Source organism: Streptopelia decaocto (genome assembly GCF_964273445.1).
Source record: "Streptopelia decaocto genome assembly, chromosome: 2".
In the NCBI taxonomy this organism is placed as follows: Eukaryota; Metazoa; Chordata; class Aves; order Columbiformes; family Columbidae; genus Streptopelia; species Streptopelia decaocto.
Genome location: NC_138655.1, coordinates 117727997 through 117746003, shown reverse-complemented (window position 1 = coordinate 117746003; position 18007 = coordinate 117727997). Strand labels below are relative to the sequence as shown.

Here is an 18007-nt window from a genome sequence, read left to right as displayed (position 1 = left end):
CCTTCTTCCCTGAGGTTAAAAGGCGGTTTGGTGGCAGGAATAAACACTGTAAATATTAGCTATATTGGCCCGTGAGGTGACAGACTTCATCATATACTGCATTTTCTGGATGGTGGCCTAACAGCTGGAATATAATTAAGTGTTGTTTCTGATCATTTACAGGTTGTGAACATAGTAACAAGTAACCAAGAATGCGTTAACAATATTGCTGAGGCAATGGTTCTTGCTAACTTGCTGGCACTCCTGCATTCCTTACCTTCAAGTATGTACTGTATAATTTGTGGTCTTGCGATGCAAAGGGCTGCCAACTCAGAAATTAATTAGAATGCAGCTGGCTGAGCTTACTACTGAGCTACAGGTTAAAACCAGCATTTCAGTGGGGATTTCTATGTAACCTGTTTGTCTTAAATGTGTGAGCTGAAACATGAGCTGCAAGTATTCAAATTGTCTTTGAATTGTGTAGTATTTCATTGGCTAATTCTTTTAGGGAATTTAAGTAGTAAACATGTAATTAAGAAGTTCTGCTGTACTAGAACGTATGATTGATTTGACATTACTTAACTAACTGAATTAGCCAGAAGTTCCTAAGCTTGCAGTTGTCATGGACTTCATTGTGGTTTTAAACTGAGCTTAACAAAAAGCTGTATCAATTCATCTTTGATTAGTTATAACCTATACGGCACAAAGTTCTTAATACTTTTTCTTTTGACAGGTCGGCAGCTTGTCCTTGAAACTTTGTATGCTTTGACATCTAGCACAAAAATAATTAAAGAGGCCATGGCAAAAGGTACAGTGCTACACCTATAGCAAATATTTCTGCAACACTGGACTTAAAGTAAATACAGTGGCCAAATCTTACTTTTCCCTTTAGAATGATCAATGTGGAATTGGTGAATTCATACTACTCATGACCAGAAAATAATTGGACTGTTTTCCTATCTCTTTGTACAGGTGCTTTAATCTACTTACTAGATATGTTTTGCAACTCAACTCATCCACAGGTCCGGGCCCAAACAGCAGAGCTCTTTGCCAAAATGACAGCAGATAAGTTGATGGGTCCAAAGGTAAGAATCTTAACAGCTCTTGTTGGAACTCCTGTCTTGATATTAGCTACCTATCTCTAAAGACAGAACAAAAACCCAAAAACCTCTTCTGTGACTGTGACATTCATGTGAAGAGCAATCTGGCTTTTTCAAAACCGTTAATTCTGAATCTGGAAGCAGACTACTGGAAGCAGTTGTATTTATTGTAACTACTGTAAGCACTTTGGTTTGTAATTACTTTAATACTAGATACCTAGATTTCAGACCTGTCATTGGCTATTGCTATTTAAAATGGTAGCATTGTTTTTTTTTTGTGGCGTTGTGTTCTAGCAGTTGGCATTTTCACACTACAAATAATTTGACTTCCTGGAGTTTCTCTGTTTTTCTGTCAGGTCGTCTTATGGTATACTAAATGTCAATTTCGTTCATCCCTTCCAGGTTAGAATTACATTAATGAAATTTTTACCTGGAGTCTTCATGGATGCCATGAGAGACAACCCTGAAGCTGCTGTTCATATCTTTGAGGGAACTCATGAAAATCCTGAGTTGATTTGGAATGACAGCTCCAGGGAGAGAGTATCAACAACAGTTCGAGAAATGATGCTTGAGTATGTGGAGACCTTCTGACTTAAGTATATTCTTAACTGAGACACTGTTTCAGTGCTAGTAAACCAGAGTTGCTCTAGAAGAACAGTCAGAGCTCTGCCTGTAAAATGTAGAATCCTTGCGAGTCAGACTTCTGTGAAAAGAAACTTGTTCCCTGATTGTATATTGTACCTGAAACTCAGTATCACAGTGTGGTTTGTGCACAGTCCAGGTATTTGCTCACTGCTATAATATTTGGGAGGGGGTTACAATGAGGAGAAAATGGGCTTTAGGAACTGGAACTGTGTCACAGTGATGGAGGGAGACTGAGGTATCAAGTAGGGAAGACAACTGCTTCTTCTACTGCTCATTAAAACTTACTTTCTTTTTAAAGGCACTTTAAACTTCAGAGGGACAACCCTGACACTAACTGGAAGGTAAAAGTATACTGTTTCTGCTCTGGGTGTGTCCAGGGAGATACAGACCAGTTGATAATATGTACATGTATGTAAATCTCTGACAGGCTTTCCTCTTAAAGTACCAACGGGAACTCACTGCTGTGCTAACATAACTGTTTTAATGTTGAATTGATGCTTTCTTTACATCTTGTACCTTGAAACCAGACACTTTATTGGCAGTGGTTTCACCAGTAATGCTCTGAATCTTCTGATAGTTCAGGTCATTCTAAAACTTATCAAAAGTCAGCAAGAAAGGAAGATACCGGTTTGCTGGAAAAAGTCCTGTCATTTATTACAAAGATGTAGTAAATGTGCCCCTAGGAAATATTCAGGAATGTTAGTAAAACTCAGAGTTTCAAAAATTATTCTCCTGAGCCATTCTGTCATACCAGGTCCATCAGATGTTTCAGTCTGTAGTATTTCCCAGTATTTGTGGAAGGCCAGGCATGACTTCTCCCAACAATGGTCAAGTTGAACATTAAAACAAGTTCTAAACTCATCCAGGATGGCTATTTTGATGCAGGTGAAAACTGGAAACTTCCCTGGATTGGTGAGAAGCCTTTCCCTGAAATGTGCAAGCAAGCGAGGAAAGGGCTCTTTTACCAGCCTTCTGGCTGGTACTTTTTTGAACTAGTGTTTACCCCTAGTGTAGTTGTAGATGCAGTTACTTGTGGTGTTTGAAAGAAAAGTTCACGTAGTAGTACTGCTGGCACTGCTCTTTCTACTCTTACTTCTTACTGCATGTTTCTTCAAGATGACGTGCTTCTTGGTCTTGCACAGCTCTGTTTCAGAGTGTTCAGTTCAGTGACCCCTTAGCTCTTAGAGTCATGATGTTAGAGAAACAGTTGCAGCTCTCGCAAGTACCCTTGCCAATAACTCCTTCTGCTTTACAATTCAACAGCTGCCTGAAGACTTTGCAGTGGTGTATGGCGAGGCAGAAGGTGAACTTTCAGTGGGGGGAGTCTTCCTAAGGATTTTTATTGCCCAGCCGGCCTGGGTTTTACGGAAACCAAGAGAATTTCTCATTGCACTGTTGGAGAAGTTTACTGAACTACTGGAGAAAAATAACCCCCATGTAAGATGGTTTTTCTGATTCTGCTCTTTGAATTTGTTTAGCAGTCTTAAGCTACTAGTCTTTTAGTATCTAACTTAGGTTCTCACACATTCTTCCCAACAGGAATGACTTTTTTTTGGTCTGCTTTCTGATTCCCTGTAAACGCATGTAGATCTGTTTAGGCAACTTCTGAACATAGTGCTTTTAAAGTCCCTGAAGCCACAGAACTAGGTTCAGTAAGTCTTAGAGGCTTATTTTGTGGTAGAGATGCAGCCTAACAAGTGAATTATCTTTAATTATTCCATGAATGACCAACCTAAGAAAATGGCACTTGTCCTACACTGCCTAGAAGTTTTCAGCTCTTAACACTTTTGGTGTCCTTCTGCAAAACTAACTTCCCACTCCGGTGTAAACTATGTGACCTATACAAGGCTGCCACCTAACAACTAGTGTCATGCAGTAGAACTGATTTGTTACAGGTTGGATGACAGCAATGGTCAAGTCAGTAACTTAATGATATTAAGAAAACTGGATTTTTAAACAGTGTTCTGACAGATTCTTGGTTAGACTTGCAGCGTGTGAGACTAACTTGCACATTTCCAAAGCAAAGTGATGTGCTAAAGGCATTAGGGAAAAATCTATAATGCAGAGCAAGTGAGAAATGTTTGCTATGATGGTGATACATAAGGCTTTACTGAGTTAATACTTTCTGCTGTTCTTTGGTTTTCTGCAGGGGGAGACCTTAGAAACCATTACCACAGCAACTGTGTGCCTGTTCAGTGCCCAGCCTCAGCTGGCTGATCAAGTTCCTCCCCTTGGTCATCTGCACAAGATAATCCAAGCTATGAATCACAAGAACAACGCCATTCCTAAAAGTGCCATTCGTGTCATGCACATATTGTCTGACAATGAGGTAATGAATCGTTGAAGTGCTCAAGGGGAGAAAAAAAACATAACTGGAGTTATCTGTTTTGTTTAGTAGTGTTCTTAGAAGGGCATTATTCTAACTATAAATTTTGTGTACCAGATGATTAGGGACTTATGGCTAATTAAGGAGGAATTGATAGATTAAAGACAGCAAAAATGTATCATCTTGCCTGACCATATCTGCCTTAACTGCCAAGCTTAGCATAAAATAAAGCACTCTGGATGTTTCTGTCTCTCTGTAGCTTTGTGTTCGAGCAATGGCATCACTGGAGACCATTAGCCCTCTCATGAATGGAATGAAAAAGAGATCGGATGTAATTGGTGTAGCTTGTGAAGCACTTAATCGAATGTTTCAGAAGGAACAAAATGACTTAGTGGCCCAAGTAAGTAGTACATTCTCAGACTGTAAAAATGTGATATTTATACATTTGAGTGTCTAAACTGTTCATAAGAGCACAGGTACAGTTCAACTTCAGTGTCCAGGAGGCTTCCCAGAAGCCATCTAACTACTGTGCTTTTCACATTGAAGTCAGCAGTCAGCCCTTTATCCAAAATGCAGACCCCTGCAAGGCCATTACCCCAGCATTGAAGCTTAATGCACAGGGTGGTGTTGGTTTATGTCTGCTGAGAAAGAATAATGTAGGGATGCCAGCTAATTCAACTGAGTTTACACCTAGATGGAGCAGAACTGCTGGACAGTATCCTCCTTTCTCTTGTATTTGTACAGCTCAGGAAAACAGCTGTTGGCACTTTTGGTTCATACTAATGCCAGTAATGTGAAACATTTGCACGGCACTGCCTAGTCCCCGTTAAGACAACTCATTTGGGTTTATTTGCAGGCTTTGAAAGCAGATTTGGTCCCTTACCTTCTAAAGCTGCTTGAAGGTGTTGGTCTTGAGAACCTGGAAAGCCCATCTGCAACAAAAGCTCAGATTGTTAAAACTCTGAAATCCATGTCTCGCAGCCTGCAGTATGGAGAACAGGTAAGTACTGCCAAGGAAGTGCCCTTTACAGGACTTCGTACACTTGGAAGATCAAACTCTGAACATCCTTTGTTTAATCTTATGGCTGTGATGTGCGTTATTACACCTAAAATATTAACATCCTGGAACCACAAAGTCATTATGGGTTGGAACAAATCCATCTCTTTCTTGTGGAGAAGTCACTGGTTCAATGCATATGCAGAGCACTAAGAAAAAAGACAAATCCCAAGGGCAGAACTGCTCTGTGTGCTAGTAGGCTTCTACTCAGAACTCCTAGAACTTGTCAGAAATGCAAATAGCTCTTTTGTTGGCTGGATAAATACTGTTGTAGACAACTGCAGAAATGTTATGGCTGTATATTCAAGTTGGTAAAATTTGTCCTGGTAACTGTGTGCTAGGTCTTGGTGCTTTTCTCTTAGCCTTGTGATGAAAGCTTTTTCGAGGGGGGTGAAACTGGGCATAGGTCTTTCCAGTAAGGTGGCCCTGTCTTCTGTAGTACAGGGAAAGTCCTGTTCTACCTCAGCTCTAGCTGCATGGCAAGTGGTTGCTTGCAGGGTTTCTTTTCCTTGTCACCTAACTGGGGAATGAGGGAGAAAGTCAAGCTGCTAACTTCCTTATGAGCATTCTGCACTGTGTTCAGCTGCACAATACACATGGAAAAGCAACTTGCTACAGTCTCCTTGGAAATGTGTGATACTGTATCACAGCCTAAACTACTGCCTTGCTATTTGGTAATCCCTTCAGAGTGGTTTGGTTCTAGAAAATGAGTTTATTCCTCTAGAACACTAGAAAGGTCACTTCCTCACTCCGTTAATCTCTTCAAATACTGTAGGTAAATGAAATTCTGTCCCGTTCTTCTGTGTGGAGTGCCTTCAAGGATCAGAAACATGACTTGTTCATTTCTGAGACACAAACAGCAGGATACCTCACAGGTGAGCAACCCTTTCCCATTTATGTCCTGAATTGTACTGAACTGTTATTTAATTGTCGGACTTGACTCTGGAGATACTGTTTATCCTCAGGATCTAGTGCCATCATGTGGCCTGAGCATTCAATGCTGTAAAAATACAGCAAATTTTCAAAACACTTATCAAAAGACAAACTTTTTTGTGGTTGAGAATATATTTTTCTGGGTAGTCTTTGCTGTACCTACTTCTAAAATATCAGAGCAATGCAATATGGACAGCAGGAAGTCTTGAAAGTAACCTGCAGTGATAAAGCAGACACGTAGTCAGAACTAATGAAGGATGGAAACTTTCCATGCTTTCTCAGGATCAGTCTGCGTTAGTTGTAGAACAAATTGTTTTCCAAGGTTGGGCAGAGGAGTAAACTCTCTTCAAAATCACTTGGACTGTTGGCATTAATTGTGCCATGTCAATGATGCTGCTTTAGTGCTGGGCGCACAGTTGTAGTATTGGAGGAGGTTCAATGTTAGCAGCTTTGAGTGTGAGCCCGTGTTCTGCCAGACCCAGTGTGCTGGCTGGGCCCTTGTCTGGCGGGAACAACCTCATGGTGCCTGTGTTCGGAACTTGCAGCACAGACATATACACACCTGTGGTGCACCCCGGGGTGAGTCCCCTCTTGGTGCCACTAAGGTTGAAATGGCACCCCAGGGTGCCACCTCAGTGCCCTTCGCAGTGTAGCAGAGCATTCTGGCCATGCGTGCTGTGCGCACACACAGGACAGCGGCTGTGGGGAACTTCCTTGCTGGTAGTGGCATGGCGTGGCCATTCTCCTAGAACAGCTACATCACAGCACGTGAAATTCTGGTCCTTCCCATGCTCATGTGCAGCACTTGACAGACATATCTTTAATGACTACATTCTGCTGTACCACAGTCCGAAACTTTGATATCACAGAAAACAGGTTTCCAGATATAGCAAGTAATGTAATGACAGTGTAGCAAACTTTGGCTAAAGCAAAACGTGCTGCAAACTCCTGACTGATGGCCATCAGCTGAAAAATCACTCATTCTTAAAAGTTTAGCCTCTCATGTAAGGTTTTTAAGTCCTTTTTGACAGGTCAGTATAAACACGTATGTGCTGCATGTAGCTTTCTCATCTAACCTGACTTAAGAATCTTGGTAAAGCTTTTGAGCATGACTGAATTAATGAGGTCTAAATCAGATGGCCATATAGGTGGGAAAGTTTGTTGTGCAAGATAACTAGCATGTATTTTGAGAAAGTGAAGGAAGGGCCTTTTGAGTCGGGAATTAAACATTCTAGAAGCAAATGCTTAATATTTTGAGAGTAGGTACATTGCAGCACTTGATGCATTTTTCCACATGAGAGAGGCTCTGTGCTTCAGCACTGAGCAGGAGTTTTCTGTTTATTGCACCATCTAATGACACTTTGATGAAGAACACTTGATTCAGTTGGTACCAAATTTCCTTGGTATTTCATAAATACTATAAATTAGAAATGTGCAGAAAATGCTGGCAGATTACTGGCTAAGAACTAAAGCTATACCAGACATGGTGGGGCTTGAGACTGGGGACAATATAGCTATCCAATTGCCTTAAGGCCTGTGCTGCATTTAAATTGCCTCATGTTTAAGTGCTTGCAAATGTAGAATGAAGATGCTGTACAAATGCAAAATGTTAGACGGAAACCAAACTACAAGCTTTGTTTTTAACCTGCCTTATCTTGTATTCTGCCTTATCTCTTGCTTCAAATTGCTTTGCTATTTGCACTTCCCTTGAAACTTCCCTTGCTTATTTCTCTTCCCTCAGGTGTCTCTTCTCCTTCCCTTCTAACTGGCAGCAGTCCCCTTCACCTGCGAAGTGGGCTTTAGATCTGCTCTGCCAGGCAGCTTGCTAACTTCTGTGTAGCTCTCTAAAGCAGGTAGATACCTTCTTGCAACAATGCACGCTGCACTCGCTGCATTCCGAGTAACAGATGCATGTCATAGAACTGTAACAAATGCGTGGTCACAAACTGCAAAATGCTGATCAACTTGCCTTCTTCAAGCACGCAGGAGCAGAAAACTAACAACGGCAGTGGCTGGTACTACAGAGGAACTAAACTTCTGAAGTATGTTAGGGATCCTCCGTAATGGAAAAGTTTGAGGGGTGAGGGAACCAGTGGTGTTTTTGGAGTAGGACATGTAAAAGTGTGTCTGGCTCTTGGCAGGTACCACCGATGGGCTGGCAAAGAGAAGTCCTCTCCTGCAGCCATGCAGCTGCTTTCACCGAAGGCACCGCTTGCTTTGCTCTCCTACTTGCAATAGTAGTGTAGGACTGTTTGCACAAGACAAACCATGTTCTGGCCTCAGGCTCTAGTGTGAGAAGGGAGGGTGGGGCATGAAGAGAGAGTAAATTTGGGAGAACTTGGTGAGGATGACTTAAGGAGGGGAGAGTAAAGGACCCCCCAGAACTTACCATGTTGAAGATCCACAGTGTAGGCTGAAGGTCCAATACCAAGTTGTCACTGTATTGATGCAGGAAGATGTTGAGGGTGGCAGTTTTCTACAGTCAGTCTGGTAAGATTTGCTGTTGAAAACCTCATGCTGCAACATGAGTTTTTTTAATGCATTTTTTGAAAGCTTCTGTATGACTAAATTTTAAACTCCAGGCTTTGAGAGGTGTTTTTGTCTGTAGTGTAAAACTGACCACCCCTATAGTAATCAGCACAGATTTATTAATGGTAAGGATTTCTCTAGCACTGATGTGAAGAGCTTCTGTATCCCAAGAATGCTGTTACTTTTTCTAACTCATGGCCCAAAGAGCTGCCTAGACAAGCATAAGGCAGTTTTGCTTGTTTATGGGGCAGCCCATTGAGCTTCCTTTAAATATGTAGCTGGGAAAGCCTTTGCAACACGGAAAGCATAAAGGTGGAGCCCAGTAGTGGAATGCATGCCTGAAGTCCTGTCACATCTGCAGCAGGTCCTGTCCTTAGCAAAGGAAGGCCACCCACTCTTTCCTGCCACTTCTGTGGTGTAAGGTGAGATGGATAGTGCTGGTGGCTGGGGTATTTTTGTAACTCATTTGGCACATCGAAATGAAAAAAATGCTGAGCAAGTCTAAGAGTGGTCTCCATGAGCTACTCCACTTAGTGGACTAGGATGCCTTAATTCCTCATGTTCCTAGAGTCCCAAGAATCTAAACTAAAACTCTTCTGTGTTTTTGTTTAAGGTGTCTGGTTGACTTGGATGATGCATTTGAGTGTTACCAGAGGGAATAAAGCTGTTCATTTGCTCGTTAAAATCAAAACTAATCACCAGCATTCTGTTTTCTTCCTGAAAGGCCCTGGAGTTGCTGGTTACCTTACTGCAGGGACGACATCATCTGTAATGCCCAACGTACCACCCCCGGTAGACCATGAAGTGGGAGATGTCAGCTAAGGACTGGAAATGCTTGTGGAAGAGACAGAAAGGCAGACTGGCCAGTGATGAGGAACGGCACTTTCCTCCAGCACACAGAAGTGAACTTGCTGCCTTTCCAAGTGTTTAATGACAGTGTTATTCCTTTTTCTATGACTGTTTGGGTTTTGTTTTTGTTTTTTTTAGGAAAAAGTCAGTGATTCTAACTATCACACTGTAACACAAGAAAGCACTCTGTGGATCAACTGAAATGGGTACACAAGATTTTTTTTCTTGTTGTACATAAGCACATTTTGTTCCTTTATATTTGTTTACAAGACTGTGAATCAAACTTTCCTAGTTTTTCTATTTTATGAATTAGCATGACTGGAGTTGAGCTACAGTCTAGAGGAATTGGGCTAAAATCACTTCGACCTCACCGCCCCCAAAAAGGGCATCCCTTCTTTTCCCAGTCTGATGTGATCACTCCCATTGAACATGACTTGCAAAGGGTTTGTCCCTGCACCAGTTCACTGATGTCCTTAATCATTAACATTATCTTCTTCCTGAGATCAAACAGCATTAGACATTCGTATGTATAACTGGCTTGACCAAATTGACAAAGCTTCAGCAAAAAAAAAAAAAAACCTTAAAGTTGACATGTTATGTAAGAAACTAGTGTAATTGTGAAATGTTCTATACATTATCCAGTATATAAAAACTTTCTATATTGAGTGTACATTATACAGATAATTCATATGTACATAAAATTTTAAAATAAAGGGAATTAAGAGCCTTGTTAATGAGATAAAGGTGGTGTTCTTATGTAGCTGTTCTTTGAAGGTATGGAAAATTAGGGTGGTCAGAGACCTTAATTTCAGCCGGCTAAGTAGGGTTCCTGGGCATTCCTGCTTGGAAAAAGGTGTGGTGCAGGTTTTGACAGCCTGGAGCAGAACTCCTAAACCATGGGCAGTAGTACTGTACAGGCAGTTTTGTGTTGGAAGTGCACTTGGACTATGGATTTGATGACATTCTCAACTTTCTAGGAAACATTCTTGGCAGAAAGCAAGAGGGAACAACAATGGATGGAAATAAAAACAACAATTACATTATAATCTTGGTTTTAGATATCATGAATTGATACGAGGCAAGAAACCTATTTGCAGAAAGCCTTCAGTTTTAGGTACTCTGAACAACTGCCACCCTGACTGACTTCCACAGCCTTTGCTGGAACGCTCTGCAGGTGAACGCTTGGCTGTAGGCTCGTGGACGGAAGAGGCTGCAGCTTCATCCTGAAGACTGAGCCAAGCAGGGCCTTTTCTCTCCATGCTCCTGCACTGTGCTAAGGAGGTTGGTTTGTTCATGTATAATAAAAAGGAAACAGTTGTATCCTTAAGCTGAAAAGTGCCTGTCCTACGTTTCTAGGAAGTAGAGCTACTGCCAGTGCAGCATACTGTGTTCTGCCTGGTTCTGTAACCCTATGAAGTAGTTCTTCTGTAAGCAACTGATGTTAAAAGAGGATTGTTACAGAAGCAGAGCTGAAGAACTCTGGTCTTTGAGAACTTCACAAAGGTGTATTTGGCATAAATACCCTGTTTTGCCAAAAATAAGACCTACCCCAAAAATAAGCCCTAGCATGATTTTTCAGGATTTTTGAGGATGCTTGAAATATAAGCCCTACTCCAAAAATAAGTCTTAGTTACAATTCATTTAAAAAGTCAATTTAAATAGTGTCCAGGTAGCTATACATGTAAAAAAGTAATAAGTTTTGGAGAAAAAAATTAATATAAGACCCTATCTTATTTTCAGGGAAACAGGGTAGCAGAGCCTATTTTGGCAGCAGAGGAGGCCACAAACTGCCCTGTGCTGGTCACTGCTGGTTCCAGCTGCAACTTCAGCTCCTCAGTGGGGAAGGCACCACCTCTGCTCAGACTTACTAAAGAAAGGAGCAGCTGGGGTGAGGAGGAGGGAGGAGGCTTGTTGGGAATGCACAAAAGGAGACACAGAAGGAAAGATGCAAGGGAAAAGAGACATTTATAAGGAAAAAGCAGAGGAATGAGGCTGAAGGCTGGAAGGCTGGACTGAGGCTGAGCTTTGGAAAGGGAAAAGAAAGGCATTACTCTTAAGTGTTTAGTTGTCATCTAGTTAATAATTAAAAGCTTATCCTAGCTTGCAATAGCCTAAATTGGGTGAAATGGCTTTGCCTAAAGTACAAGGATAAAGAGGACTTTGGCTCAGAGCCAATAAAGCACTTCAAGCCTGTTAGAAGATACATTTTATTTAGTGTTATTAAGAATCCAGACAAACCCCGGTATTTAAATCACATTCTTCAAACCTTTAAAAGCAAGTCTCTTGTAATTGTTAAATTTAACAATCAGAGTGAGAGAACATGAATTGCATCACTCTCTTTTCCCAGGTAACACATGATAGGATGAGAGGAAATTGCCTCAAGTTGTGCCAGGGGAGTTTTAGATTGGATATTAGGAAAAAATTCTTCATGGAAAGGGTTGTGAAGCATTGGAACAGGCTGCCCAGGGAAGTGTTGGAGTCACCATCCCTGGAGGTGTTTAAAAGATGTGTAGATGAGGTTCTTAGGGACATGGTTTAGAGGCAGATTTGGCAGTGTTAGGTTATTGGTTGGACTCACTCAATGATCTTTAAAGTCTTTTCCAACCAAAATGATTCTGTGATTCTATAAGCTAGGATCAAGTTTCAGTATTCATCCAATTTTACCTTAAACAACATTATTGCACTGAAGAAAATCTTTCCTACATCTTCCATCCATGTGAGACGGCTTTATGCTGACATCATTAGATTTTTGCAGTCAGCCGCTTTGACTGATCAAGCAGTTCCCACCTTGCAATTGTGGAGAGATGAACTTCATCGGGCCCATCTGCCAGGCGCAAGGTCCGCATATAAGCAAACCTGTGCGGGAAGAGCAGAATCAGCGGTTGATTTCTAATCCCGGTGCAGCAGCAAGCCAGCCTGACAGCAGGAGTTCTCAGCACTGTTTTTGCTATAGCCACCCTTTAACAATAGTCTCTTTGAAGAGAGCTATTGCACAGGAGGTACAGCAGAAGAATCATCCTGGCAGGGCTGAGATGTGTGTGGGCTGGATATTCTGAAGATTTGCTTCTCCCCAAGGCCAGAAGGGATATAGGAATAGATCCTCTGTGCTGCTGATAAGACATATTTTTGGTCCAGTGCCAGCTTTATTTGTGTGTGTGTTTAAAGGTAAAGCTATGCAATTGCATTGGAACTGAATTATAAAAACAATTGTTTTAAGTTTTATAGTTTAAAGGCATATGGACCACGATTTTGGGCTACTTGAGGTGAAACAGCATGTACCGGCTGTTATAAAATTATCTTAAAAGGAATGCTTAGAATCTAGAGATAAGCCTGTCTTACTCACATTAAAGCCAAAGGAAAATCTTGGGAAACTCCAGCTCCACCACACACTTGGATTGCACAGTCGATCACTTTAAGCACAGCTCGAGGGACAACCACTTTGGTCATGGCTACCTGGAGTTAAAAAAGAAAACTCATGTTATCAGTAATTGTTTCATAAGCAAGTGAAAATGTTTACCTAACAGTTCTGCTGAAGATCGGTGTCTCACAGTACATTCCTTCCTCTTTGGACTAGAAGAGAGCTCTGCTTCTCCTGTTCCCTGCATAAGGTAAAACTATTGCCAGGAGAGACAGTCACCCTGAAGTATCTCATTGTGCTGAGACAAATGAGCAATATTTGAACTACTTTAATTTTTAAATACTTTATCAGATTGATCTCAAGGTTTCTCGTTGAGAGTACTTTGCAATGTCACAACAAGGCCATCTTTTTTCAACATGAAGCTATGCTCTACAAACAGAAGGATGTAACTTTTAGCAGTACGTTTTCTGTTGGTATTTCAACTGGTTGAATGCACAGATACTGCAAAGAAAAATTTACCTCTTTTCTTGCTTTTCTATTGCCCAACGTGTCTATCTTGCTGGCTGTTTTCAGCGTAAGCAGTCGAGCCTGTTCTATGCTAAGGCGGCATTCGGCGATCCAGTGGGCAATGACTTCCTGCAGAAACCAAAGCCAACAAGCACAAAGTCACTTGGTGGCGTGTCTGGGCGAACCTCCTCCGAGGAAGATGCCTGCACTCCTCAGCGTGTGCGCGTTCCGACATTTAGAGACACACATGAGCAAATGAAAGCTGGTTTGATGTGTGTAATGTAATTCAAGGAAAAAGAGGGAAGACAACACTTGACTGACAGAAATACTAAAGACTGAGCAGTTCTTTTCCTGGCAGGAAAGAGGAAAAGGGGGGAAAAAGTCCAGATTCTGGTGCAGACTCGTTTTGTGGTCAGACCTGCTGCCTGCTACCTGTTTTCCTGAAGCCCTTCAGAGCCTGATGTTTACTCCCTGCTGTCCTTCACCCGCTACCAGGACTCACAACCCTCTCTCGGTGTAACAGGCTCTGCTGTAACAAAACTTTAGCAAGGGGTGGTGAAAGAAGAGAGGAATCAGTTCTGGTTCTCTTCAAACACTGGTGGTGTGTTACACACCCAAGCAAACAGCTGCAGGGTGGTGGCTGCTGCATCTGTCTGTGATGATAAACTGTTAGCTCCCTTGATCCAAACAAGGTCTCTAACAGCCCTTCCCTTCTCCTCTTAGCAAATTCTCCTCAGCAGCCAACGTAACCACAGCAGAAAAAACAAATTAATGTGATGCTCGTCAATGCAAAAGCAGTTTGGAGCCAGAGCCAGCCTCAGGCACACCCTCCTGCCTCAGCAGCTGCAGGAGGCACAAGCCAACGTGCAGCACTTGCTTCAGTGCAAAGTGCTTGGCTTTGCTTGTGCCAGAAGAGGTGATGGTGACAGTGAGCCTGTCACCTGAGAAAGCCAACAGCATCGCCTCACCCTTAGCTACCCCGCCCGAGCTGTGAGGGCTTACGCTGGCTCTGCAGCTGCCCTCCAGGTCTTGCTGTGGCATCAAACGTCAGCTTTACTTTAATGAGCTTCTGAGAAATAGAGTGCGCCTCACCCAACTCTCGTGAATTCTAGGCTATAGTCATGAATGGAAGTTTGGCAATGACGTGACTGGAAAATAGATATCTAAGATTACTCCCTCTGGATCTGCACAAACAATGTTCTATTAACCTGTGCCAGACACTAATTCAGATTCCTCTTTCCGTTGCCTTTACTTGTTTTTTCCAATAAAATCATCCTATCTTTTGGAAAAGAGTGAGGAACACTTGAAATGTGATAGGCCAACTACTAAATGCTGATCGCTCCTATAAAAGGCAGATTGGAATCGTTCCTATAAAAGGCAGATTGGAATCTTTTTATGATTCTAGCAAGCTCTCTCTCACAAAACAGTACATCAATTCCAGAACAAGACAAGACCAAAATCCCAATGTGGCTGTGGTTTGGTCTGTATGGTCATAAGTAAGTAAAAATACGTGACCAGAGAAGTAAACTTTTAGTGAAATTTACACTCTTGAGTGCCTCTGGTAATCATGAACAGAGCTGTCAAGTGACAAATTCAATATGCAGAACTGGGGAATTCAGATTGTAAGTATAGAAACATAAGCTGTATGCCTGAAAAAATGCTTGTCCAAACTGCTCAATGACAGCAGACAAAAAAACCCAACAAACATGGTGGCAAAATATGTATTCAAATCCAGCAAATGATACCCAATTCACTGCAAGGAAAAGAAATCCCATATGCTATAGTCAAAACTGGTAGCTACACAATGTGATTTTCCCCTTTGCCACCTGAGGCACTATGAATAGGAATTCAAGGTCAGGGCACATCTATTTCAGTGTCTGTTATGAGAGTAACTCGGTTCTGTGTGGGAAAATCAACAGGTGGTGGCTGGAGCACGTGAACTGAGAGAAAGAGGGAATATGCTTACATGGTGATACAGTTTCTTCCCGAAAGTCTCTCTCTGTGCTGCACGCTGGCACAAGATCTCTAAAGCGGTTTCAGCTGCACCAAGGGACCTCATGCAGTGATGAATCCGGCCTGGCCCAAGCCGACCTTGAGCTATTTCAAAGCCCCTGCCCTCACCTGGTTGGAAAGAAAAACAAGCACATGCAGAATCCTTGATTCCTGCTTGAAAGGAGCTGTGTGAGCAGAAGTGGCCTCGTAGCACCACAGCTACAAGCAAGCTGCTTACAGTTCATTTTGCAGAACCGTTTTGCTTGTTTACTCGAACTAGATCTATATTGACACACTGTTAATAATACAGCACAAAGTACACTCTAAGATGGTTTATGAGAGAGTTTGACTTACATGATTTAATTTAAATTTTGTTAATCTTACATTGAAAAATACATCTATGAGATTTGGTATGAGAATCTGCGGGAAGACTTTGAGGTTTCCAGGTCCTTGGGCTACTCAAGAGAAAAAGCTCTTTGAGAAAAATAAAGACAGCAATGTATTATAAATCCTCATTTCTTCTAAGTGAGACAAGTAGAGCAAAGTTCTCCCTGCAGAAGGTCACAGTGCTGGCCTGCTCATTCCTTCACTTTTTTTCTTCAGTTCTGCTATGTCTGCAGGCACCCAGGCTTGTATGACCACAGACTACAGCAGAACGCTCTTTTTAGAAGTCTGTAAAGTCTAGGAGAACTGGTTTTGGTGAATGAATGCCACTGACTGACAGTATCTGCTTTGTCCTGCTTCAGGAAGGTGATTTTCGCATGACAGCTACAGCTGCCCTGCTTCCTTCAATCACCTTTCTGCTTTAAACAAGTTAAATTCAAGCAGCAGGTAGACGGGTAAAGATAGAGTGTGCTCCCTCTTACTTGTGTTTGAATCCATGGCTCAACTGACCATCGCTGTTTACAATAACTTATGGTGATTCATAAAAGAAACCACCACTTCATAAAACTTGGTTCACTGCTGTGTGTGTTAGAAAAGAATTAATACCTGAAACTCACCCAGTATGATGTTGGATACAGGTACTCGCACATCATTAAAGTGTATCTCAAAATGTCCTCCATGGATCTCATCTAAAGGGACAGAGAAAACACAACAGCCCAGTAAAACAACAGAAGACAACAATACAGGCCTTCAATTCCTAACCCTTCTGCAAGATAAAAATTTTACTGATTTATTTCATATACAATATTTGTTAGTATTACTATATCTTCTGAGAGCACTAACAAATTAATACAAATAGATCTGATAAATATTATCACCTACCCAGATAGCCAAACACTGAGAGGGGTCTTATCAACTTCAGCCCTGGAGTGTCCATGGGAACAATGATCATACTGTGCTGGTTGTACCTGATCAAGACAAAATGCGCAAGTTATTATTAACTTTGAGCCTCCCTTCTGTCCCCTCCCTCTATTTTTTTAATCTTCTATCCTCCATTTAGCATTCGCATAAAGCCCGTGTTGAAATTTCCCCCTACCTGTGACAGCCCTCCTGCCTGCATGTAGCGTGGCTCATGTGCTTCAACAATCCTGGAATCACCGGTCAACAAGCTAAGATGTCCTACTGGCATCTAATGCACCACAACCGAGTTCTGTGCAAGTACTTCTGTATCACCCAGTCAGTTCCCCCACCCTTGACTTTCCTTTTTGTTCTCAAAACATGTTTATCATCATCATCGTCTTGGCTTGCCTATAGTTTAGCAAAACAATCCCCATGTTTAAATTCCTGCAGAATATTTAAGGTCAGTTACTAGTCACACAGAACTGGAAGTGACATCCTAGGTCCCCGAGTTTAGTTTGCAGTCCCAGCACATGCAGCATCACATAATCCACTCCATGAACTTCTATTCAGCTTTCAAGAGCTGAACTTACATAAGTTATTGCCAATGCCTCTACAGCTGGTGGACAAACCATCCTATATCCTATAAGCAAGTTACTGTTTACTTCTTAATGAAACCTAGCCAAATCTACAAACTTAGGATAATCAGTGGAATTTGGGCTAAAATCCAGCTTGGAGATACAAATGTTTCAATTCTTTCCTATTACAAGTTGTGTGATTTTAATGGAACCAGTCACGGAGCATTTTACTCATCACTTGCATATGTTTTTGTAAAAGGCTATTTTAGTTCGGTAACAACAGTTAAACAACATGTATTTTTTTTAAACAAGAAGAGGGAAGTATTCTATTTACACATATAGGAATGGAATGCATAGGTATGGTTAAAGATGTGCAACACTCTCTGCTCACACAACTTCTCATAACAAACATACCATGTTTCAAATGCTACTTTCTATACCTACAGATAACTTTGTGAGAAACTTAGTAGAAAACTTCAGGTCCCTGATGGGCCACTTGCACTCATTCTGTTCAGGGAAGCTCTGACAAGTTTTGATTCTATTATCATTTAAGCAAGCAATTCTTCTTCTTGTTAATTGTTTTATATACTACACTTATGAAATAAATTGTAAGACAGAGATTAGTTGTTGGTTGAACAACTGATGCAGACTAAAACTAATGTGACCAAGATGAAGTTAGTGAACCCCCATAACATCTCCTGATCTAATTCATCATCCAGCTGTGCACACCAGAGTGAGCGCAATGCGGGGAGGGACACATGGCAACACAAACTGGTGGCAGTGAAAAGGTTGAGAGGCTTCAGTCATCAGCAACTGACAGCAAAACAGAACGTTGGTCAGTAACAGACACACCTGCAGGTTTACAGCTCCCAT

The 18007-nt window shown here is 41.7% G+C and overlaps 2 protein-coding genes across 4 annotated transcripts in view; one reads left to right on the top strand and one right to left on the bottom strand.

Moving 5' to 3' along the window:
- The window catches only part of DNAJC13 (DnaJ heat shock protein family (Hsp40) member C13), a 56716-nt gene extending 46047 nt beyond the window's left edge, over window positions 1-10669 (top strand). For all 3 annotated transcript variants that reach the window (XM_082046192.1, XM_082046191.1, XM_082046190.1), the window contains 11 exons: window positions 163-262; window positions 713-787; window positions 952-1064; window positions 1482-1651; window positions 2023-2065; window positions 2988-3161; window positions 3874-4053; window positions 4310-4450; window positions 4907-5050; window positions 5883-5982; window positions 9294-10669. In XM_082046192.1, the coding sequence (XP_081902318.1) occupies window positions 163-262; window positions 713-787; window positions 952-1064; window positions 1482-1651; window positions 2023-2065; window positions 2988-3161; window positions 3874-4053; window positions 4310-4450; window positions 4907-5050; window positions 5883-5982; window positions 9294-9391 (1338 nt within the window). In that variant the 3' untranslated portion in view covers window positions 9392-10669. The remainder of the gene's footprint in view (window positions 1-162; window positions 263-712; window positions 788-951; window positions 1065-1481; window positions 1652-2022; window positions 2066-2987; window positions 3162-3873; window positions 4054-4309; window positions 4451-4906; window positions 5051-5882; window positions 5983-9293) is intronic.
- A 938-nt stretch (window positions 10670-11607) lies between these two features.
- ACAD11 (acyl-CoA dehydrogenase family member 11) overlaps window positions 11608-18007 on the bottom strand; it is a 31143-nt gene continuing 24743 nt past the window's right edge. Inside the window, exons 15-20 of the mRNA XM_082046183.1 lie at window positions 16542-16627; window positions 16277-16348; window positions 15250-15404; window positions 13296-13412; window positions 12762-12871; window positions 11608-12274 (exon numbers count right to left, since the gene is read on the bottom strand). Of these exons, the coding sequence (XP_081902309.1) occupies window positions 12160-12274; window positions 12762-12871; window positions 13296-13412; window positions 15250-15404; window positions 16277-16348; window positions 16542-16627 (655 nt within the window). The 3' untranslated portion in view covers window positions 11608-12159. The remainder of the gene's footprint in view (window positions 12275-12761; window positions 12872-13295; window positions 13413-15249; window positions 15405-16276; window positions 16349-16541; window positions 16628-18007) is intronic.